This window comes from Schistocerca cancellata, chromosome 3 (assembly GCF_023864275.1).
Source record: "Schistocerca cancellata isolate TAMUIC-IGC-003103 chromosome 3, iqSchCanc2.1, whole genome shotgun sequence".
NCBI classification, from domain to species: Eukaryota; Metazoa; Arthropoda; class Insecta; order Orthoptera; family Acrididae; genus Schistocerca; species Schistocerca cancellata.
In genome coordinates, this window is record NC_064628.1 from 593,183,465 (window position 1) to 593,208,605 (window position 25,141).

Below are 25,141 nucleotides of genomic sequence, written 5' to 3' on the forward strand. Positions count from 1 at the left end.
TAAAATGTAGATTGGCAATGGCAAGGAAATCATAGATTTAAGTGTTAGGAAGTCTCTTGTGAAAGAGTTTGTATGGAGTGTAGCCATGTGTGGAAGTGAAACATGTATGATAAACAGTGTAGACAAGAAGAGAATAGAAGCTTTCGAAATGTGGTACTACAGAAGAATGTTGAAGATTAGATGGTTAAATTATGTAACTAATGAGGAGGTAGTGAAAAGAGTTGGGGAGAAGAGGAATTTGTGGTACAACTTGACTAGAACAAGGGATTGCTTGGTTGGACACTTTCTGACGCATCAAGGGATCATCAATTTGGTATTGGAGGGAAGCATGAATGGTAAAAATCATAAAGGGAGACCATGAGATGAATACACTAAGCAGATCCAGAAGGATGTAGGCTTGCACAGGATAGAGTAGCATGTAGAGCTGCATGAAACCAGTCTCTGGACTGAAGACTACAACAACAACAAAGAATCTTGCATTCCTGGATTGTTATGCCTCATTTTAAATTCATCCTTCATAAATAAATCACTTACTTGCAGCCCCAGCACTAATCTGTGTGTATATAAATTCACACATCTGTACAGAGTGACCATATCCATGAAACTTCTCTCCACCCACATCTCCTCTGCTAAATTTTCCAGTTTGCCCCTAGCTGCTGGCTCATGCACCCAAAGCTCCTGTATCATTAGGTCTCAAGGAAAGAATTCCTGTAATTATCCTTCAGCAGATTTCTACAATCACCATGGTTCTCCCAGCAATTACTGAGAAATGACACATTTCACCTTATGTTGTGTGATTCTTGTGATGTAAGAGCTGCATTGTCCCTGTCTCCTGCATACTCCTCACACTGACTTTGCAGTGTCCTTGCAGTGGCGAGCATTTGAGTTTCTTGCCACCATTGTGCTTTGTTGTCACCCTAATAGTGCACTGCAAATGCGTGCTTCCAGTTACTACTTTGAGGGCTGAGCGAGAACTGAGAATACTTTAGAGGCCTCTCTAAAACTCAGGACTACACAGTAGAAATTGCTGTGATGGCACACATGTAGCACTCAAAATCAGGATCTGTCCTCCAATGATCAATAAGAATGGATTCTGGGGTGCCTGTCTCACTACATACAAGCACAAGCTTCACATACTTCACTCTAAATTTTGTATGACTGTGAAACATAGCAGAAAGATGAAGTGTATCAGCTCTTTTTAGATGAATTAAATGCTTCACTTTACTGTTTTCTTTAATGTGCGACAGGAGAAAGCATTGCTTTTGGCAGTACATGTATTTGTCTATGTTCATTGCCATCTCCATATTGCAAACTCCATTGTTCAATAATTCCTCAGTTACTGCCTGCACATTCAGAGCCTGTAATGGATTCATCTCCACTGCATCTACCTCTGTGCCTCCACTGTATCAGTTTGGCTTTGGAATCCATCAACATGTCATCTACTTATGCCCTAACTTCAGCTACTTCCAGATTTTGTACCGCAAGTTCAAGAAGTGGCTTTGTTACTACATATCGAAATGTTGGTCTATTGATGGATTGAAGTGCGTACCTCTTTGTGACATATCTTGGTACAATTGTCTAAGTGGTCCTTTGTACCATCCAGTTTTACAGTAATCTTGTATATTTCAGGAAACTTTAAACTCTTCAGTCTTGACAAAGAGAGAAGACCACAACAATTTGTCAAAAGCAACATTGATGTTAATTATCGGTCAAATGGGTATTAAAACATCATGTAGTTAGACTTTCCTGATCCTCTGCATCTTTGATAGATCTTCCCTTCTGAATGTCATATTGATTCCAGTTCAGAGCAGTTACATTTCCATATGTAAATAATTATGATCAGAGAATGCTTTGATTTTCATTTACTTATTTAGAAGGCATATCAGTCAATATGAGTTTTCTGAAGTGGGGTCTCTATCATCTATCTTCATATATTTAACTGTACTCATAGTCCTCTACTCATGCAGAGTGTACTAGGACATCTGACATATTGTATGGTGCATTCAGTATCCTCCTGAGATGTCACTGATCTTCATTCCCCTCATCTGCATCTTCCACTGGTAGCAAACACTTAAGAGATATATGGAAGAGTCCTTTCATCAATCTCTTTCATCAATCCTTTCATCAATCTCTCTTCCTTACCATAAAGGTAATGATTGTGACTAAATATTCTCTGCTGTTATTTTGAAGGGGGTGCCAGAGATGCATTTCCAAATTCTGCGCAGCATACATTTGCAGTTCTTTACCTATGTGCTTTCAATTTAATCTCTGTATGTCTGGCATTCTACGGATCAGAGCGTGGAATGTCAGATCCCTTAATTGGCAGGTAGGTTAGAAAATTTAAAAAGGCAAATGGATAGGTTAAAGTTATATATAGTGGGAATTAGTGAAGTTTGATGGCAGGAGGAACAAGACTTTTGGTCAGATTATATAATGGTAAGACAAAGATTTAGAAACCAGGTTTTAAACTGTAAGACATTTCCAGGGGCAGATGTGGACTCTGACCACAATCTATTGGTTATGAACTGTAGATTAAAACTGAAGAAACTGCAAAAAGGTGGGAATTTAAGGAGATGGGACCTGGATAAACTGAAAGAACCAGAGGTTGTACAGAGTTTCAGGGAGAGTATAAGGGAACAACTGACAGGAGTGGGGGAAAGAAATACAGTAGAAGAACAATGGGTAGCTTTGAGGGATGAAGTAGTGAAGGCAGCAGAGAATCAAGTAGGTAAAAAGACGAGGGCTAGTAGAAATCCTTGGGTAACAGAAGAAATATTGAATTTAATTTACGAAAGGAGAAAATATAAAAATGCAGTAAATGAAGCAGGCAAAAAGGAATACAAACATTTCAAAAATGAGATCAACAGGAAGTGCAAAATGGCTAAGCAGGGATGGCTAGAGAACAAATGTAAGGATGTTGGGGCTTATCTCATGAGGGGTAAGATAGACACCGCCTACAGGAAAATTAAAGAGACCTTTGGAGATAAGAGAACCACTTGCATGAACATCAACAGCTCAGATGGAAACCCAGTTCTAAGCAAAGAAGGGAAAGCAGAAAAGTGGAAGGAGCATACAGAAGGTCTATACAAGGGCGATGTACTTGAGGACAATATTAAGGAAATGGAAGAGGATGTAGATGAATATGAAATGGGAGATACGATACTGTGTGAAGAGTTTGACAGAGCACTGAAAGACCCGAGTCGAAACAAGGCCCCCGGAGTAGACAACATTCCATTGGAACTACTGAGAGCCTTGGGCGAGCCAGCCCTGACAAATTTCTACCATCTGATGAGCAAGATGTATGAAACAGGCGAAATGAAATGAGACAGGTGAAATCCCCTCAACCTTCAAGAAGATATAAGAATTCCAATTACAAAGAAAACAGGTGTTGACAGATGTGAAAATTACAGAACTATCAGTTTTATAAGTCACAGCTGCAAAATATTAACGCGAATTCTGTACAGACGAGTGGAAAAACTGGTAGAAGCTGACCTCGGGGAAGATCAGTTTGGATTCCGTAGAAATGTTGGAACACAAGAGGCAATACTGACCCTAAGACTTCTCTTAGAAGAAAGATTAAGGAAAGGCAAACCTATGTTGCTAGCATTTGTAGACCTAGAGAAAGCTTTTGAAAATGTTGACTGGAATACTCTCATTCAAATTCTGAAGGTGGCAGGGGTAAAATACAGGGAGCGAAAGGCTATTTACAATTTGTACAGAGACCAGATGGCAGTTATAAGAGTCGAGGGACATGAAAGGGAAGCAGTGGTTGGGTAGGGAGTGAGACAGGATTGTAGCCTCTCCCAGATGCTATTCAATCTGTATATTGAGCAAGCAGTAAAGGAAACAAAATAAAAGTTCAGAGTAGGTATTAAAATCCATGGAGTGTGTGTGTGTGTGTGTGTGTGTGTGTGTGTGTGTGTGTGTGTGTGTGTGGTTTGAGGTTTTCGGGCGCTAAACAGTGTGGTCATCAGTGCCCAAAAATCCATGGAGAAGAAATAAAAACTTTAAGGTTCACCAAAGGACTTGGAAGAGGAGTTGAACGGAATGGACAGTGTCTTGAAAGGAGGGTATAAGATGAACATCAACAAAAACAAAACGAGGATAATGGAATGTAGTCGAATTAAGTCAGGTGGTTCTGAGGGAATTAGATTAGGAAATGAGATACTTAAAGTAGTGAAGGAGTTTTGCTATTTGGGGAGCAAAATAACTGATGATGGTTGAAGTAGAGAGGATATAAAATGTAGACTGGTAATGGCAAGGAAAGCATTTCTGAAGAAGAGAAATTTGTTAGAATCAAGTATTTATTTAAGTGTCAGGAAGCCATTTCTGAAACTATTTGTATGGAGTGTAGCCATGTATGGAAGTGAAACATAGATGATAAATACTTTAAACAAGAAGAGAATAGAAGCTTTCGAAATGTGGTGCTACAGAAGAATGCTGAAGATTAGATGGGTAGATCACACATAACTAATGAGGAGGTATTGAATAGAATTGGGGAGAAGAGGAGTTTGTGGCACAACTTGACTAGAAGAAGGGATTGGTTGGTAGGACATGTTCTGTGGCATCAAGGGATCACCCATTTAGTACTGGAGGGCAGCGTGGAGGGTAAAAATCTTAGAGGGAAACCAAGAGATGAATAAAGTAAGCAGAGTCAAAAGGATGTAGGCTGCAGTAGGTACTGGGAGAGAAAAAGCTTGCACAGGATAGAGTAGCATGGAGAGCTGCATCAAACTAGTCTCAGGACTGAAGACCACAACAACAACAACATGTCTTCGTAAGGAATAACAATTTTTTTTTCTTTATTTATTTAGCATCCAATAGATCACACATGTGATATAAGATTTGTCATTTGACTACACGTAAAACATAACAACACACACACATAATAAATTGACAAACATATACAAACAGCAAACAAATTACATACACATAGTACGTAAGTAGTGTACAAGAACTTATTACCCAAAAAACAAAAGTACATGCTCATGATAAACAATTATAGATCATGAACTACGCCTTATACACAAATCGTATTATGGATATTTAACAGATTTATGAAGTTGAAAACATAATTAAATTAGTTTGAATTTTTAAAAAGTAAGTACAGGTTTCAATCCACAGTCTGAGACAGGTATTCATTTACACAGTAGTAGCAATTTTCTATTAAGTAATTTTTTACTTCACGCTTGAAATTATTTTTGCCTTTCAATTCTTTATTTTGAGATGGAAGTGCATTTAAAAGCTTTATTCCTAAGTGGCTAACATGTTTCTGACTTCTAGTTTTTGCTACATAGGGAATGTGGAAGTCTTTACCTTGCCTTGTATTGTGATCATGGTAGCTTGAGATGGTTTGGAGATCGCAGTTATTTTTACTGATCATTTCCAGGCATTTAAAAATATATATTGATTGTATTGTAAGTATCTTTAGTTGTCTGAATAAGGGTCTACAGTGAGTTTGTAGTGGGCTGTGTGTCATGATACGAATAGCTCTTTTTTGCATAATAAAAATGTCATTTAGTCTTGACCTGGTTTTTCGCCAAAAACTTATGCCATAGCTTTCAACAGATTGGAAATAACTAAAGTAAACCACTCTAATACATTCTTTGCTACATACCTTGGATATTATTCTTAAGGCAAAACATGCTGAGCTAAGTTTCTGAGTAAGATATACACTGTGTTCATTCCAGTTTAAATCTTGGTCAATTCGCATTCCCAGAAACTTTGTGGTGCACACTTTTTCTATTTGTTTGTTATCCAGCATAAGGCACATATTTTCCCCTTGACACTTGCTTCCATACTGTATAAAGTTTGTTTTCTATGTCAGCTTATTTGAATAAAACCATGACTGTATGTATGAGAGCATTTTTTCTGCTGTAGTACACAATGATTCTTTTATATCACCAATTATGATACTCGTGTCATCTGCAAATAGTAGAATTTTGGCTGAGCTGTCTGGAACCTGTATATCATTGATATAAATTAGAAATAACAATGGGCCCAGAATGCTGCCCTGTGGAACACCTATTTCAATTTGGTTTGGTTCAGATATGAGTTTAAAATTGTGAAGATTGTTGGATGACCTCAGCTCAACAACTTGTGACCTGTTTTGCAGATAAGATTCAAACCATTTTTTAACTGTACCCGTGATGCCTATTGCTTCAAGTTTCTCTAGTAATATTACATGGTTCACAGTATCGAAGGCTTTGGATAAATCTAGATTAATTCCAACAACCTGTTTATTTGATTCCAAATTTCCAACTATTTCTATTGTGTAGTCCAATATGGCTGTTTCTGTACTGTGCCCTGCTCGAAAGCCATGTTGACTGTTATTTATTAGTTTATGTTTCTCTAGATATTTTGTAACCCTGATTTTCATTAATTCCTCAAGTATTTTGGAGAAGGCTGGGAGGAGAGATATAGGTCGGTAATTTTCTATTTTATGTCTGTCACCATTTTTGTATAGAGGTATCACTTTAGAGATTTTAAGTTTATCCGGAAATATCCCTTCACTAAGGGACAAGTTTGCTATGTGCACTATAGGTTTGACAACACATGGAGCAATTTTCTTAATTATTGATACAGGTACATCATCCAACCCAGAGGACATTTTGGATTTCAAGCATTTAATGACTTTTAGAACTTCATGCTCATCTGTTGGGATTGCCATCATGCTGGTATTTACCTTTGGAGTCGTCACTGTTGGTTGTTGCCTAAATTTACTACTTAAAGTAAGGGGAATATTTACAAAATAATTGTTTACATAGTTTGCCATGGCATATGTTTCTATGGGAATATTTTCATTATCTTTGAGATTGATTTCCTGTTCTTTAGTTTGACCCCCGGTTTTTTTTTTTACCATTTTCCACATCATTCTGGACTTGTTACTAGCCTGCCTTATTACTCTATCATTACTTAATAATTTTGCTTTTGCTATTACTTTGCGGTAAGTCTTTTTGTATGTCCTCACATACTCAACAAACTGCTGATCATGACATGTTTTTAATTTTAAACTTAGTAATTTCATGGTTTCACTTGACTTTTTAATTCCGGGTGTAATCCAGGTCCCTTTGGATCCAGATGATCTATAACTCAAAAGCTTTTTTGGGAAACACATTTCAAAGTAAAAGTGGAAGCAAATGTGTTGTAAGCATCATTTGTGTTTGTTTGTGCCAAGACCTCTGACCAAACTGCATTTTTTTAAATTATTTTTGAACTGATTACAATTTTCAGTAGAGAAAAATCGTTTGTACTCCTTTTTATTTTCCTCCTCCTTGGAAGTTGCAGTGAGATTAAAGGTTAGTGCATTATGATCTGATAATCCTATATTCACATTTGTAACTGCAACTTCATGTGTGACCACATTTGAGAAGATGTTATCTATTAGGCTTTCACTGGAATCTGTTGTTCTAGTGAGAGCTGGTAAGTGGGGGAACATGATGAAGCTTTTTAGTATGTCTAAAAACTTGTTTTTACTGGACTCTGGACCAATAGATTAATATTAAAGCCACTGCAAAGAATTATGGTAGAGTTCTCATTTGGGAAAATGTTGAGCATTTCTTCCAAATTCTTAAGAAAGACTTCAGTATCTCCAGATGGTGACCTGTAAATTGCTGCAACAATTATTTTCTTCTTTAAACTATATAACTGAATGGCTACTGCCTCAAAATCCTTTCCTATGATTAATGGTTTAGCCTCTTATCTTAACTTAAATTTAAGCTTGGAATTTAGATAAATGCATACACCACCACCTTTGGCATTTTGCCTACAGTACTGACTGGCAAGTTTATATTGACTTAAGTTTATGCTGTTTAGTTCTCTGTCCCTGCACCAATGTTCCATAATACATAAACAATCAAAATGGTCACTATTTTCTGCTACCTCAAGTTCAAGGTCCTTGTTTTTAAGACACTGAATGTTCAGACTCATAATTCTTAGCTGATTTGAACAATCTGACTGACCTGTGACTTTACACTCTGTTGATGAATTTTCTCTTACACTGTTACAAGATTTCATACCTTGTTGTAGATTCCTCTGCTTGCAAACATTTACCCTTTTTCCCTGTTATGTGCTGCTGTTCACTGTTTTGCCCCAGCAAAAATCCTGGCTTCTCAAGGGTAGCTGCCTTCTTCCTGTGTGATGACTGCTCCTATTACCACTGCTGCTGCTGTGTGCTGTTGCAGTGAATGCCAGTGATTCTGGTTGCTTGGTTATTGATGTTGGAACTACTGCTTCCGATGTTGCTGTGACTCCTAATGATTCTGGTTGGTTGGTTTTTGATGCTGTAACTGTTGCTTCTGTTGTTAGTTCTGCTGCTGCTAATGTTGGTTCAGTAGTAGGTTCCTCTGTTGCTTCTGTTTTTTGGATGGTCCATTTGCGTGCTGCTGCTGTTTGTGCTGGTGTTTCTGCTATTGGATATTTATACCATCCCAGTTCAGTGGCTGTCACTTTGTAATTACATTTAATTGCTTCCCTTATTAAGGTTCCTAACCTGGCCTTCCCATTTCTGTTAAGGTGAAGCCCATGTTTCGTAAAACATTTTCTATCAAGTGTACTTGAGTCAATTAATTTCACATTGCTGAATAGCCTATGATTACTTTTAAGTTATGCATTACTTCTGTGAATTTCCTTATTCACACATGACCATTCAGGTAAATCATGCCTGTGGGTAAAGTTCACCAGTAAAATGTTTGTATTTGACAGTACTAGCAAAACACTCAAGAACTGTTTATACATTTTCATAGCATTGTTTTCGTAAATGTCTTTAGCTCCACATTGTCTTTTCCATTTCTTCCAAATTTCCTTTCGTTTGGGTTCCTGAGTTGATTCATTTTGTGCCTAAAATGCTCCACGGTGGTTACACTTATTAATGAGCTTTTGTTTTATTATTATTATTATTATTATTATTATTATTATTATATTTTTAATAAGTGTGTGGGTCCTACTTTGACGATATGTTGAAGACTTTTGCATTGCTGTTTATATTCTACCTTTAATTGTTGATTATGTTGATTAAATTCATCCTGTGCATTAAATGAAGCACTCTCTTTCTTGATAAGCTCACTTGGCAAAAAATTAGTCACCAAAGTGTGCATGCACAAATGAATCATTAAGCCTTTCCAGATAGTGCAGCATTAAAAAAGTAGCAATCAGTGAGACATTTAAGTTTCAAGCAGACATTGTATAAACACACGAGAAAAAGTAAAGATGTGACAGAGTATCAAAAAGGGGTACTTGTGTTTGGCTGTAACCATGATCGTATGGTGTTTGAAGGGGCTCTATATGTTTGTGTTTCCATGTGGACTGTTCAATGTGTCCACAACAGGGATGTGACACACATGCCGTGACACACAATGTCAGAATTGTAGTTGGGAAAATTTCCTGACTGAGAGGAACTGGAGATGTGTTTCATAGCTTGTGAACCAAAGTCACTTCCAAGTTCAACAGGCACTGTTGCAGGCAATGAATGAAGGTCCATTGTGATCTGTTAGTGAGAAAATACTGTGACAGGTACTGTACACAATGAACACTTTGAATCAGTCACCTTGCAAGAGGCCACTGCTCACAATCATCGAACATGGACAATAGGCAAATTAACTGAGCAGTTTTTATCTAAGGACTCTGTCATGAAAGACTAGATAGCCACTCTCTCTCTTTGATTTCTTTGCAGCTGATATTGACCTATAGCAAAGGAAATGTGGATTCATAGTGTGGAAAGGGTATTTTTAGAAAAAGAAATAATTTTTTCTTGTAAGTGTTAGATATTACAGGACAGGGTTTTTGAAAAAAAACTCCACATCCTGAAATTTTCATTCTCCTTATCCAAAATTTTAATATCCATCTTCTATCCTCAGTATAACAATTTTCCTTTCTTATTTGGCTGTCCCTCATAACACAAAATGAATTATTAAAAGTAAATTCATCTACACATAAAAGTAGATACATAACTGTATATCAGCAATTAACCTTCCAGCTCCATTATCTCAATATAATACTTAAATAGTTAAGTTTTCATCTTATCATGTAAATGATGCCATAACCTGGGAATTATTCAACCTCTACAACAACAAAATTGGAATAGCAGCAATTTTAAAAAACATCTATAATAAATAAAGCCTTTAAAGGTCATGTACCTTTTCCAAAAATTAAATGACAAATGACACTCTCTGACAGACAAAAATCTTTATTTACTGTTTTGTGTTATATATTGAGGCTCAGAATTAAGTGATGATTAGTCATTAATGTAAAAACACTTTGTTCTGAAAGTGTAGGTTATTTAAATGGCCTACACATGTAAATAAATATTTGTAATTATTTTTATTCATGCTGTCACTGTGTGGAACAGATATCATAGAGAGATATGATTATACCAGACTAAGTTGAGCTATACTATCAATTTTTTTATGCACCTCAATTTTTTTTCATTGATCTCAGTGTCTCTCAGTCTTTTGAGATGGCGTGATAAAGACATATGTACTTTCAATCTCCCAATATTGTGAAAATTAAAAGTTGTAATATGCAGAAGTCACAAGTGTTTATTCTCTTACCGAAGTACATGCAACAAGGACTTGCATTTTTAAATGGAACTTTCTGCAAAAGAAGTCAGCACATAGAGAGAACAGCCAATGCAACCATGCCAGCATTGTTGTACATCATTGGGGGGACAAGATAAATATCAAGCTGCACATAAGACTCAAAGGAATTAATCTTCAAGCAATGTTCCAGAACTGTCACAACACTTCTTAACGCACATACATCCATACCTGCATGCATTTTTGGCCTTACAATTTTTGGGGTGGCTAAATGTGCATTAGCACATTTATTTTTTATTTATTTATTTATTTATTTATTTATCCCTCTGCAGACAATAAATATTGTATGGATGTTGTCCAAAAGTACATGTAAATTTATGGGAAACAATTTGTGCAAAAGGAGCATACAAAATTTTGCATTAAGTAGTACAAAGGATAATACATACAAAATTGTACAAAACATGTACAAAAAATAATACTTGGTCCTACAAGACACAGTAATACAACTTTTATACATACCGGGTGATCAAAAAGTCAGTACAAATTTGAAAACTGAATAAATCACAGAATAATATAGCTAGAGAGGTACAAATTGACACCCATGCTTGACAGCAAAACGTCAGTAACTGCTACCATGACGGGTGAGAGGTGCGCCAATATGTTACAGAGTTGAAAACTCTTTGTCTTTACGTATGTCTGCTTGTGCCTGTATATGTGTGGATGGATATTTGTGTGTGTGCGAGTGTATACCTGTCCCTTTTTCCCCCTAAGGTAAGTCTTTCCGCTCCCAGGATTGGAATGACTCCTTACCCTCTTCCTTAAAACCCACATCCTTTCATCTTTCCCTCTCCTTCCCTCTTTCCTGATGAAGCAACCATGGGTTGCGAAAGCTTGAATTTTGTGTGTGTTTGTGTTTGTTAGTGTCTCTATCACCATACCAACGCTTGCGTTTGGTAAGTTACGTCATCTTTGTTTTTAGATATATTTTTCCCACGTGGAATGTTTCCCTCTATTATATTCATATTTGTAATGATTCTTATTTATGCCATCCCATGCAACGAAAATATTGTAGGGAGGTATGATTATATCAGACAAAGATGACAGAAAATTGAAAGTTATACTATCAATTTTTTAAGTAACTCAGTTGCTTTTTACACTGCTGTCAGAGTCTACTCGTCTTTTGAGATGGTGCAATAAAGAACATATGTACTTGCACTCTCCCAAAATTATCTTAATTAAAAGTTATAATATGTAGAAGTTGCTAGTTTTCATTCTCCTATTGAGCTATGTGCTACTCTCCACATCCCGATGTGACAAGGACTTGCATTTTTAAATGGACCTTTTCAGAGAAGTCAACGTGAAGAGAGAGTAGCCAACAAAGCCATGCCAGCATTGTTGTACATCATTGGGGAGACAAGGTAAATATCATGCCACACACTAAGAATAAAAGAAATTAATCTTCAAGCAGTGTTCCAGAACTCCCACAACATTTCTTAACTTGCATGCATCCATAGCTGCATGCATTTCTGGACTTGCAATTTCTGATGCAGCTAAATGTGTGTTAGCATAGCTACATCCACTCTGAACAATTCACATTCTCTCTTTCCCTAACAACTAAAAGAAGCTGATAGGCAGGAGATTTTACATGCATAAATGACTTCATTTGTTATTAATTTGTGTCCTCCTGCACCATGAATTACTGTACATACATAAATTGTTAAGTAAACAGCATTTTTTCACATCAGTATGCATGGCAAATTGTCTAGTGTAGTTCACATTATCTGAGCATAAAAACGAAAAAGTACTTGTACCATGACATCTACAGGTAAATACTTTCAATTCCACAAATAATCATATCTGACTCTTGATAATATGTTTGTCCTAAAACATGTCCAAGAGTTCATGAATAAAATATTGTTGCATCTATATGGTGTTAGTGAAGAACACATGAGTCAAAAAAAGGTACAAATGCATTATCCTAAGACTGATTACAGAATTTTACAGAATATAATGCTCATTTCATATCAACAGCATAAACACTGTATCATGAGGAACATCAGCACATAACAGAGACAGAGAGAGAGAGAGAGAGAGAGAGAGAGAGAGAGAGAGAAAGAAAGAGAGAGAGAGTGTACATAAAGAATAATTATTTCAAACATGAACTGGAATATTCAGCTCCTTGTTTGTATTCTGAGGATGTCATCTCTCTGTATGAATACTGTGGCTAATCTAACATTACTCTAATCTAGACATAACTCTGTGCATCCTCTGACTGGCAAACCAATTTTAGTTCTTCTGTGGATCATCAAATATTTACTATTGTAAGGGAATAACAAGAATATCATATTTTCAAAATTAATTTTCTCTCTTCAGCAGACAGTGAACTGATTTGAAGATTTAGAACAGAACAGAAACTTATAACCTCATAAAACAAAATTTCAAGTCACTGACTTAATGTACAGGAGACTTGTCAAAACGCAAAAATTTACTTACAGTTTTTCTTAAAATATTGTTAATATAATATATGGTACTTAATACATAACTGATGATTTTTTTTTTAAATAATGATCTGTAACTTCGTAAGTAAGTGTTCGTTTTCTTCTGACCAAATTTTCAGATTGTCCTTCATGAACTCTTTAATTGAACAGTAACATTTCTGCACCAGTTTGTCATGTAATAGTTTTTCAAAGTTTCTAGATTAATACTAAACAGTTCTTTTCCTTTTGCTTTGTTGTAAATTTTCAGACCCATATAGTGTATAAAGTTTTAAATGGTGGGCTGGCAGCAGAAAATTATTTTGATTCCTGGTGTTGTAATTGTGTTGTAACTGATTTGCTACACATAAAACATGGTTACTAAGTGCGAAGATAATGAGTTCATACATGTACAGTGAAGGAACACTTGATATAATTAGATTTTTTATGAGTTGGTGACATGGTTTTCTTTACATAGTGCACATTTTTAACGATAGTTTTCTGAAGTTTTAATACAATGTGCTTCATTTGAAGGAAGATCATACTGTGTAGATTTCAAATTTTGTGTGTTATGGATGCAAAACTTACTTTCACAAAAGAAAGAAAGTAATTAATTAAGCATATAATTTTTCAGGAGAAACTGTGGAACAATGGTTAATGTACTTACCTCATACATTTCGTCTTTTAAGAGTTTGCTCCACACTCTCACCATGTGATCAAAACATCCTGTCACAACAATTGTACTTTTGCTCACATGGAATTGAGCAACATAAACAAATGAAGGATGTGGTAATACCTGCAATTAAATGAATCTCCAATGTAATTTCCAAAATGCAATATAATTTTATGTAACAGAGACAAAATACTATCAGGTTTATCAGTCTGTTCAGTTTTTTGAAGACACTGCCTACTGTCTGTGACAAAATAGCACAGTATATGACATAGCATAGCACAGTATGTAACACAGGATTACTACTGAAATATTTAATTTTATTCTTTTTCACAAATGTGATTTTTTTTTTCTTCTTCTTTTGTACGATCACTTTTATTATTGTGTAAAACTTGTAAACTAAATACAAGGAATGCATTTGTGGTAAATGAAATATTACCGGAATGATTAAAAACAATTTTGTAAAATCTGTACAGTAATATCAAGTTACTGAAATTGTCTGAAGGGTAAAATACAACCTTTGGAGTGTGGACTGTCTTTGGTACTAACACACTATGGTATGGAAGTGGTGTAGTTGTAAGGAAGGACACAAGTGTGAATGGGTCTGGCACAACAAATATGTGTGCAGTAATTGCTTGGGGCTGTGAGAGGTATAGCAGTTTCTATGGGCCACAGTACAATGGTTACTTATAATTATGATTCAAGAGACCTAAAAGGAAGAGTACTGTTTGACCACAGCTACTATAAGGAATATTGGAACTAGAGAGCAAATATTCTGTTTGGCATTGTGGTATATAGTTCCACTAAACTACTACTTAGGATCTGCAGCTTCCAAACTTCTAAAACTGAACCACTTCAGAATTTAGAATGTGTGGAATGATAATGGCTTGTCAGTGTTTTTACTGAATTGGATGATGTAACTTTTCTGTGATCTTCGATCACTATTTCATTGCCATCAATAACCTAAGTCATTATTAGCAGCAACAGCAGCCAAGTCCTATTACCTTATGTTACGAGTATCACATTATGATGTTAAATTTCATTGGACTGTTACATTTCAGTATTACAATCTGAACTAACTGACACCATGTTATGCAAGTTAATTAGCAAACCGCATCCCCTCCCAGAAAGTAAAATTAAATATTTTCTTGAATTCCAAAGTCCATATTATTGCTAAATAACAAAAATCATTAACATAAATTTAGTAGCAACATTAACAACTTGAATTTTTTGAAACATAGTTCATGGAAATAACAGTGGTTAGAAAGCATTATTAAAATGTTTAAATGAAAAACATTCTTGACCACATAAAATATTTTTATTTTTATTTTAAAGTTGACTGGTTTCAATCTGTGTGAAATTTTAAAAGTGGCTGGCTTTGGCAAGTAAACATTTCAATGAACTGTTGAGACTACTGAATCCAGTGAATCATGGTAATTTTTACTTCTTACGTAACTATATCAACATATATTCTGGGCGTTTGAGTACTTTCTGCATTGTTATCTGGGCTATGATATTCCAGCACCACAATGTTGTACTGCTGTCATCTTGTAGTGATTAATGTTTAAATTAAGTAATACTGAGAGTGATTTTTAACTACTTGGAAAAGTCATCTTGCAAAACTCTGTATCATTATTACCTTGCAGGATACTGCTGTAATCCAGCTAGTTTTAAATTTCTTAAGCATTACATCAAACAACTGTATCAACTTTGACTTAACTAAATTTATTTGATCTCCACATACAATATGCACTGTTACATGAACTTAAGACTGATTATAGCCCATTCACTTTACAAAAAAGTTGTCCACTCTAAGACTGGTGACCAAATTATCACACTGCATGACTGTAATTCACTAAAAATACATATTTCACTTAATGATAGATTCAGTTAACCATTCTAGAATGATCTTTATAATTACATATCCTTGCACTCAGTGTTTATTAAGACAGCATATTTAGATGCCATACTGGTAATTTAATTATTTATATATTTTTCCACAAGGTTCAGTCAATCTTCTTCACAATCAATGCCCTTCTGACAAATTAGGTACACACAATCATAGTCGACTATAATATATATAAGATAAAGTGGGAAGGGTTGCGGTTTGCTAACTAACTTGCATAACATGGTGTCATTCAGTTCAGATTGTGATACTGAAATGTAACAGTCCAATTAAAACTAATAAAAACGCATAAATTTTAATCATAGACATGTGTGGAAATTCACTCCTGGAAATGAAAAAAAGAACACATTGACACCGGTGTGTCAGACCCACCATACTTGCTCCGGACACTGCGAGAGGGCTGTACAAGCAATGATCACACGCACGGCACAGCGGACACACCAGGAACCGCGGTGTTGGCCGTCGAATGGCGCTAGCTGCGCAGCATTTGTGCACCGCCGCTGTCAGTGTCAGCCAGTTTGCCGTGGCATACGGAGCTCCATCGCAGTCTTTAACACTGGTAGCATGCCGCGACAGCGTGGACGTGAACCGTATGTGCAGTTGACGGACTTTGAGCGACGGCATATAGTGGGCATGCGGGAGGCCGGGTGGACGTACCGCCGAATTGCTCAACACATGGGGCGTGAGGTCTCCACAGTACATCGATGTTGTCGCCAGTGGTCGGCGGAAGGTGCACGTGCCCGTTGACCTGGGACCGGACCACAGCGACGCACGGATGCACGCCAAGACTGTAGGATCCTACGCAGTGCTGTAGGGGACCGCACCGCCACTTCCCAGCAAATTAGGGACACTGTTGCTCCTGGGGTATCGGCGAGGACCATTCGCAACCGTCTCCATGAAGCTGGGCTACGGTCCCGCACACCGTTAGGCCGTCTTCCACTCACGCCCCAACATCGTGCAGCCCGCCTCCAGTGGTGTCGCGACAGGCGTGAATGGAGGGACGAATGGAGACGTGTCGTCTTCAGCGATGAGAGTCGCTTCTGCCTTGGTGCCAATGATGGTTGTATGCGTATTTGGCGCGGTGCAGGTGAGCGCCACAATCAGGACTGCATACAACCGAGGCACACAGGGCCAACACCCGGCATCATGGTGCGGGGAGCGATCTCCTACACTGGCCGTACACCACTGGTGATCGTCGAGGGGACACTGAATAGTGCACGGTACATCCAAACCGTCATCGAACCCATCGTTCTACCATTCCTAGACCGGCAAGGGAACTTGCTGTTCCAACAGGACAATGCACGTCCGCATGTATCCCATGCCACCCAACGTGCTCTAGAAGGTGTAAGTCAACTACCCTGGCCAGCAAGATCTCCGGATCTGTCCCCCATTGAGCATGTTTGGGACTGGATGAAACGTCTTCTCACGCGGTCTGCACATCCAGCACAAACGCTGGTCCAACTGAGGCGCCAGGTGGAAATGGCATGGCAAGCCGTTCCACAGGACTACATCCAGCATCTCTACGATCGTCTCCATGGGAGAATAGCAGCCTGCATTGCTGCGAAAGGTGGACATACACTGTACTAGTGCCGACATTGTGCATGCTCTGTTGCCTGTGTCTATGTGCCTGTGGTTCTGTCAGTGTGATCATGTGATGTATCTGACCCCAGGAATGTGTCAATAAAGTTTCCCCTTCCTGGGACAATGAATTCATGGTGTTCTTATTTCAATTTCCAGGTGTGTATGTACTTGTGAAAAAGTTACAAAGGAGATAAAGTCTGTTAATTGGTAGGAACATTTTACATGATATGAATCTCCTGTAATTAGTAAATATAACAAGTGTATTGTTAACATTTGATACCTAAGTGTTTATACTTGCTTCAACTTATATAAAGATTAAAATTCACTTATGTATGTAATATATAAGAATCTAGGTAATCAATGAGATGTGTAATTTGTTTATGGATGAGAGTTTTAAATGTTAATTAATGAAATAATAATTTTAAACAATGCCAAGGATTGTTAAGAAAGTATAAATACTAACTGCCACGTTGGCAGAGGGAGTCAGTACTTTGTGTGATTTTGGACAGAGAGCATGTAGCTAGTTGTGCACAATTAATTCATTATTGTAAGTATGTTCAAACTTATTTCAGATTTGTCAAGATGTCTTTATTTTGAAACTGTAATAAATATTAAATGAAACACTATACTTGATTAAATATTGTTTTCACTTTACAGTAAAAACCTACAGTTACTGTTTCAGGACACCTGCTGCGACAGATTACCAGGTAAGATGAGTAAAAATAACCTCTAAAAATGTTATAATTCTTCATAAAATGTGATATCAGTTATTTCATTTATATTTTCCTAGTGCAAAATAACACATATTTAGCACACACACAGGATTCTGCCACAGGTGAGTGAATTTTTCTTACTTTTATTCAAAAATCAAAATATAATAAATTAATATATTTTGTAATTTTGTAGTACCTGAAATAATTATAGTAAAATTCAAAATATCTTTTACAAATCAGCTGTTGAAGGAACTGTGAATTACACCTATGGGCTTAGATTTAATCCCATCTGTCACAGTCACAAGTTCTTCTTTTCACGTGGTAGTCATAATGTCAAATTCGTAGCCAAGTGTTTAATGTGAGAGTGCTTAGCAAATGGCTTGAAGAAATGTATTGAGATGAATGTAATAAAAACTTAAATATGAAGAAAGTTTAACCAGTGACGAAGTCATCGGTTATGTCTTAAACATCAAACTAACTTCCAGTTTTTGAATTTAAGAAAAAACACATGGACTTGAAATTGCAGGATGATAATTGGCTATTGCAATGGATGAAGAAACGCAATGAGTCAAAATTAATTTTAATTCTTGTTCTTTAACATTTGTGTAGAAAATGTACATAATACTCAATATTATTGACATAGAATGCATACAGGAATTTTAATTTTCTTAGTTAGGCAAGAACAAGTCACATATTATTAGCTATTACACTAATCTCTGCATCTAAGAAGCACACTAGGTGAAATGGCAAAAAATTCAATGACTGTTATTGATGAATATATGTTTCCATTAAAGTATTCACTAAAAAGATTCAAACTAAAAACCAGAAATAGTTTTCCCTTGTGAAATGCTGAATTACAATGTTGTAACAACATTATGGCAAATAACATACTAGACATTAAGTTTGCAAAAAGCATGGGGTGAAGAAGACAAAAGCAAAGTGAAACATGATGAAGTATAGCAAATGTAACATAGAATTAATTAAAATACCAAATCACTATATACAACAAATACAAAATCTCTCTGAGCACAAAGTACATAAATTATAGGAATTATAAATTAAATGGTAATGAATCAAAGACAACAGATATATTTTTTTCTTTTTTCTTCTGCAGGATGGATCTTCATATTTTACAGGATGAATATTGACATTTTACATCATTAGCCCAGCTCGACACCTGAATGTTTGGTGAGTATAGACTTCATTTTCCCATCACAAGGATAATTAACAGTCCCATTTGGCATGGACCTAATTAAAAAAAGTCAAGGTATTTGGGGTAATACAAAGACATATAGTTAAAAGGGTTTCACTGATTTATAGAGGAACTTCTGGAGTTTGATTGTGTAGTGCCCAGTGCTAACAGTTGACATATTGGAGGCCTATTATTCACCAGTGTCCAACAGGACTAATGGTCAAAATTAAGGAAGAAACCATCCTGTAACAATACTATCCTCAAGTTGTTATTGCACCTAAGCCTTCCTTATAAGACTTCACAATATGCATCTAGGTAGACAAATATTCTGCACGCAGAATTCTGCCACCAGCATCAAAATAATGCTGAGGTGACACAGTGGAAAAGACCAGTCTAGCATTGTGGCACATGGGGTAACCTCGTGCTATCTCCTGATGCTGCACTTCCTCAGTACCAATGTTAGTAGAGGCATGACCCTGGCATAGTGATTCAGGCAGAATTTGCCATAAACACTTGCCACCCAAACCTAGCAATATCTGTCTTTGACTGCTGTCTATGCCAAGAGCTACTTCATGCCAGTCATCAACGTAACATAGGTCACTCAGCCTCATCTACACTAGCTGCCACCTATGCTGTCTGCTGGTCTAGGGCTGCTCCTAGACCTGATGCTGCCAGTGCCTGAGCAGCTACATTCCAACTAGCATCTCTCACAGGCTGTCGTCAACAATCTCCAGGAACCTCTGAGGGTTCCCATGAGGTTCACAGTCCACACACAGGCTCACCTCACATCTGACCTACCACCACTATTTGTTGACATATGATGTTCATGCCCCTTGTTGCCAGTGGATTTCCTGATGTGGCCATGCACCATGACGTTGCCAATGTGGCAACTTTGCTTGCTGGCATTTGTGCATTGCTAACACACTAACGCACATAATGCTCAGGTGGGCATCACCACCCAAGGGCCAATGGACACAAGCGACACACTGCTTGCACCTACTATATGAGTTATTGCTAATTGATCTGGCCTCATTTATGATTCCACGACTGCTGAGAAACTGGTCCCTTGTATCCTGTTCTCTGCTCACTGGCCTGGAATAGCAGCTGACTGTTGGTCTATCCTGGCACCACAAAATTGAAAATAAGCTACCTTTGTAAAGTGAAAAGCAGTGTGAGTCTTTTCTTACTGGTAGACAAAGTGGAGCAAGGACAGAAAGCATTTCAACAAAGCTTAACTATAGCACATGGCTATGAACTAAAATCCCACAAACCACAGTTTTGATATGATGGAGCATGTGTGTAAAACAATATTGTCAACATTTGCTGCATACGTTAACAAATGGCAACAGATGGCAACAAAGTGGTCAGGATTCTGCATCACACGTGAAGTATAGTCCATCCTTCAGCACAGAAAGGATAGTGATACTAACCCACAAACCTACACTTAATGCAAAGATCATTGGTAAATTTGCTACACCAAAATATCCAGCAAACCAAAGAAGGAAAGTGATTTAATTTCTAACACACTCTCCATAAGAAACTGAATAATGCTCTCAACAAAATGAAAAATGTGTTGACTCAGATGATATGTTATGAGTTAACAAGCATTGTGCTCTCATTTAAATATATGGCCAAAGAGACAACCCACAGGACTTGTGAAACAAACCCTGTTGTTGAGGACTGTGTGCCACAAAGGGCACAGATTCACCGTGAGAAAGGGAAATTCACAGGTGTCTGTTGTCTATTGAGCACTAAGAGACAGGCGAGAACCTACATCATATGAAAACCCAGTAGAAGCTGTTTGTGACCGAGAAGACATAGCAGTGTTAAATACTGCAGACCTAAGATCGGCCATACAGGGAAACATTTATTAAAACTATTTAATTCTGTAGTAATGCAGGGAATCAAGCCACAGTAATTTTAATCTGCCATCCTCCATAAATTTTCATGGTGATCTCAATAAAACTTGAATATTGATGATATCTACAATAATTTAGGATTTACTGTTAAAGTGTAATTCACAAGTTTTGTAACAAAGACTTGAATGCTAAAGTCTGAACGCTTTGGTCAGTCTTAATGATTGACATTTCATAAAGAAGCACAACATTAAAATGACAAATGTTTTAAATATCAACTCCATAACTTCATTTATTTAAAAGATATAGAAAATTTAAATTATCTGTATTTTCAGGTAAGCATCAGATCATCATTTCATCCACACAAAACACATTGGATGATGACAGCATGACACCTTATTGAATCATTAGGTAATAGAATATTTGTTGTAAAGTTTGGTGCATAATAGTTACTTTTGTTCTTTATTTATTTATCACAAAGCACATTGGTGCAAGGCTATTGGCCGTGACATTCAAAGTTAAGAAGGAAATTGTATTGGTTTTATATAAAAGAATTTAACGTTTATTATGTAATGGATATTATTGTTAATTTATTTAGAACAAGCCTTAATTATTTAAAGCTTTGATTATTTAAATATGTTAAAATGTAAAATAATGTAGAATAAGATGTAGCCAATCAGATGGATGGCTTCAGGAAAGGGAACTGCCTTAGTCAGTTAAGTGAGGATGTTTGGCGAGCAGGGAAATGCATGAAGTATTCTGCCTGGTCCCTGTGTCATTCCAATACAGTTGAAAACATACTTGGAGTCTTGACAGACAAAGTAGTTAAAGGTGGCAAATAGTCTTCTGTGCCAGCCATGCAGTCAAAGAATACCAATGACCAGAATTTTATATCAATACTGTATAAGTGCTTCTGACCACTTCTCGTGTAATTTAAAAATGGTTAAGAAAAATGACTGCAGTAAGTTGAAAACAAACATGAACATGAGTCAGCTTACAAATAACAAAAAACAGGTACTGTTACATTCAGACAGTCATGGTAGGAACTGTGTAAAAGTACTGAATGAAATTTCAACAACCAGCTATAAATTTACATCTTTGATAAAGCCAAATGCTATATTCAAAGAAACAACATGCAATATACAAAACAAAATGTCTAGTCTAGGACAAAATGATTATGTTGTCATCTTAGCTGGTGCAAACGATATTAATGGATCAAAAAATGGTTTTATGACATCACTAGATGAAACGATCACAAAAACTAGTCACACACAACTAATTCTATGTACAATACTGTATAGATATGACATGCCAAATGAAAACTGCAAGATCTACCAAATGAACAGTTACTTGATGCAGAAGGCATCTTACAGTGAACACATCAGAGTTTTAGATGTAAATAGCTTCCTCCAACGGAAAGACTTCACCAGGCATGGGTTTCACTTACATAAAAATGGGAAAAAGAAACTGTGTGTTAATCTGCTGAATGCCATCAAAAGCCCACTGGTAACAAGAAGTGCCATAAAACATGTTACACCAGGACATCAAACATATTTGTGGTCAAATGAAGCTAATTTGGGGGGCAATCTCAGAAGAATGAGCAATACTGCAGCTGAACCAACAGCAACACCAGGAGCTGAAGAGCCATCAGTAACAACAACAAAAGTGAATATGCAGTCAGGGTCATCAAGGAAAACACCAGAAACAGTTTTAGAAAAGAAGAAGGTATCCACAGTCAGCACTAAGTCCCCACCAACATCCTATGCAAATATCTCGTCAAGTGCCACAAATCAGTCAGCCCACGACATCCAAGTGGAAACAGCAAAAAATGTGCAGCCACACTCCAAATCAGTACCACTGGAAACTGTGACAAGATCTTCAACACAAAAACGCAGACCTCCAGCCTACAGCCAGGATTTTTTATGGGCAAGAACACCAGTAGCTCCCTGCTAGCAGCAAACCAAAGGAAAACAGGTGCAGAGCAAAATCTTCATGAACCAAAACTACAAGAAAACCCAGTGAGTGGTGTCAAAAATCATTCCATTGAGAAAGTCACTATTATCCTTTAAAATATTACACCATAATGTGCAGCCAATGTTTAATAAGTTACTAGAAATAGATCTCTTCCTAAAAACAAAGCCACACTTAGATGTTCTCTGTATTACTGAACACTGGTTAACAGAAGACAAAATTAAAAAAATGCCACTTGGCGAATTTACTCTAGCTGGTTATTCTTGTTGGAACAAAAGTAAGGGAGGTGGTACAGCAATTCATGTCAAAAAATATTTAAGATACAAAAGCCTCACAAAGTATAATAATATGCAAATAGAAACAGACTTTGAATTCTCCTTAATTATCTTAATGGACTATAAACTATTGATACTGAATGTATATAGAGCCCCTGATGGGAACATCCAAACCTTCAAACTCTCCCTCGAAGCACTACTCACAAATATTCACTCACTAAACAAAAATCTATTAATAAGTGGAGACTTTAATATTGACTTCCTCACACCTGGAAAAAAACAAAGATGAATTGTTGAATATTACAAATTCATTCAACCTATCCCCAACTGTAAACACACCAACCAGGATCTCAAAAAATTCAAAAACAGCTCTAGATCAGATTTTCATAAACGCAGACAAACTACACCACTCAATCGAAGTCATCAGCACAGGTTACAGTGACCATGAATCCCAAATACTAACAGCGAATTTAAATTACATAGGACAATATCCCACAATAACCAAAATGCAAAGGCAATTTAATGATGATAATATAAGGCTTTTTAACTATCTGTTAACGGCTGAAATCTGGGCAGAGGTTTATAAAGAAAATGATGTAAACTACGTATTTAATTCCTTCCATGAAACATTTCTCCACCACTTCAATATTGCATTTCCACTGAAATCCAGGAAAATCAGAAACAAACACACAAACTCATGGGTAACAAAAGGGATAAGGATTTCCAGCCAAAAAACGCGTGACTTAAAAAATCACATGAAACACCATGATGTCGATGACCAGTTTAGGTCATATAGTAAGACCTATTTTGCAATCTACAGAAAAGTTATCCAACAAGCAAAAAAAATATACAATGATAAATTTATAAAGGAATCTAACAATAAAATGAAAGGCTTGTCGACAGTTGTAAAAAATGAAACAAACAGTAAGCAGCAGGTTATAAACAAAACATTAAAACTAAATCTAAATGATGAAGTCACATCAGATCCCCAAAAAATAGTAAATGGTTTTAATGACTATTTTAGCAAAATAGCAGAAAACCTGATAAAGAACAACTGCTACAGACCAAATACTCAACACCAAACACTAATAGAAACCATACCAGTACAGGCATCAATGTTTCTTCACAAAGTCTCCAATACTGAAGTACTTACAGCTAAAAAAGGACTAAAGAATAAGTACTCCAGTGGTAGTGACAACATTCCTGATTTAATTGTAAAGAAATGTGGACAATCCATTGTAGAACCCCTAACCCACATAATAAATGCATCCTTTACAAATGGAGTTTTCCCTGACCTACTAAAGACTTCTAAAATTACCCCACTTCACAAAAAGGGCTCTAAAAATGATGTAGCCAATTACAGGCCCATAGCACAACTCAGTTCATTCTCAAAAATATTTGAAAAATTATTTTACAATAGATTGGAAGACTTTACTAATAAACTATCCTTATTGACAAAACACCAGCATGGTTTTAGAAAGCAAAAGACAACTACCACAGCTATTTATGAGTATCTCAACAAAACCTTAAAAGCACTGGATAATAAGGAAATCACTACTGGTATCTTTTTAGATTTATCCAAAGCCTTTGATGTAATTGACCATACCATACTCCTTAAGAAGTTAGCAAATAAAGGTATAAGAGGAATTACAAACAAATGGTTAGAATCTTACCTGTCAAACAGATTTCAAAAAGTTGAAATTAATTTTGAAAAAAAGAATACAACCACCCATCGATCTACTGTCCACTCCTCTGACACAATGCCCATTAGATATGGTGTGCCACAAGGCTCAATCCTGGGACCCATACTGTTTCTGCTATACATTGATGATATAAGCACGAAGCTTGCTACAGGACATACCACACTATTTGCCGATGACACAAGTATACTAATAACAGGTACTGATACAGAGGACCTCAACCTAAAAATTAAACCGCTTATGTCGTCACTCAGCAAATGGTTCAACAAGA

General features: G+C 36.6%; 1 protein-coding gene across 2 annotated transcripts in view; it reads right to left on the minus strand.

Moving 5' to 3' along the window:
• The window catches only part of LOC126175457 (jouberin-like), a 457,590-nt gene that overhangs the window by 104,959 nt on the left and 327,490 nt on the right, over window positions 1-25,141 (minus strand). For both annotated transcript variants that reach the window (XM_049922262.1, XM_049922261.1), the window contains exon 8: window positions 13,674-13,802. In XM_049922262.1, the coding sequence (XP_049778219.1) occupies window positions 13,674-13,802 (129 nt within the window). The remainder of the gene's footprint in view (window positions 1-13,673; window positions 13,803-25,141) is intronic.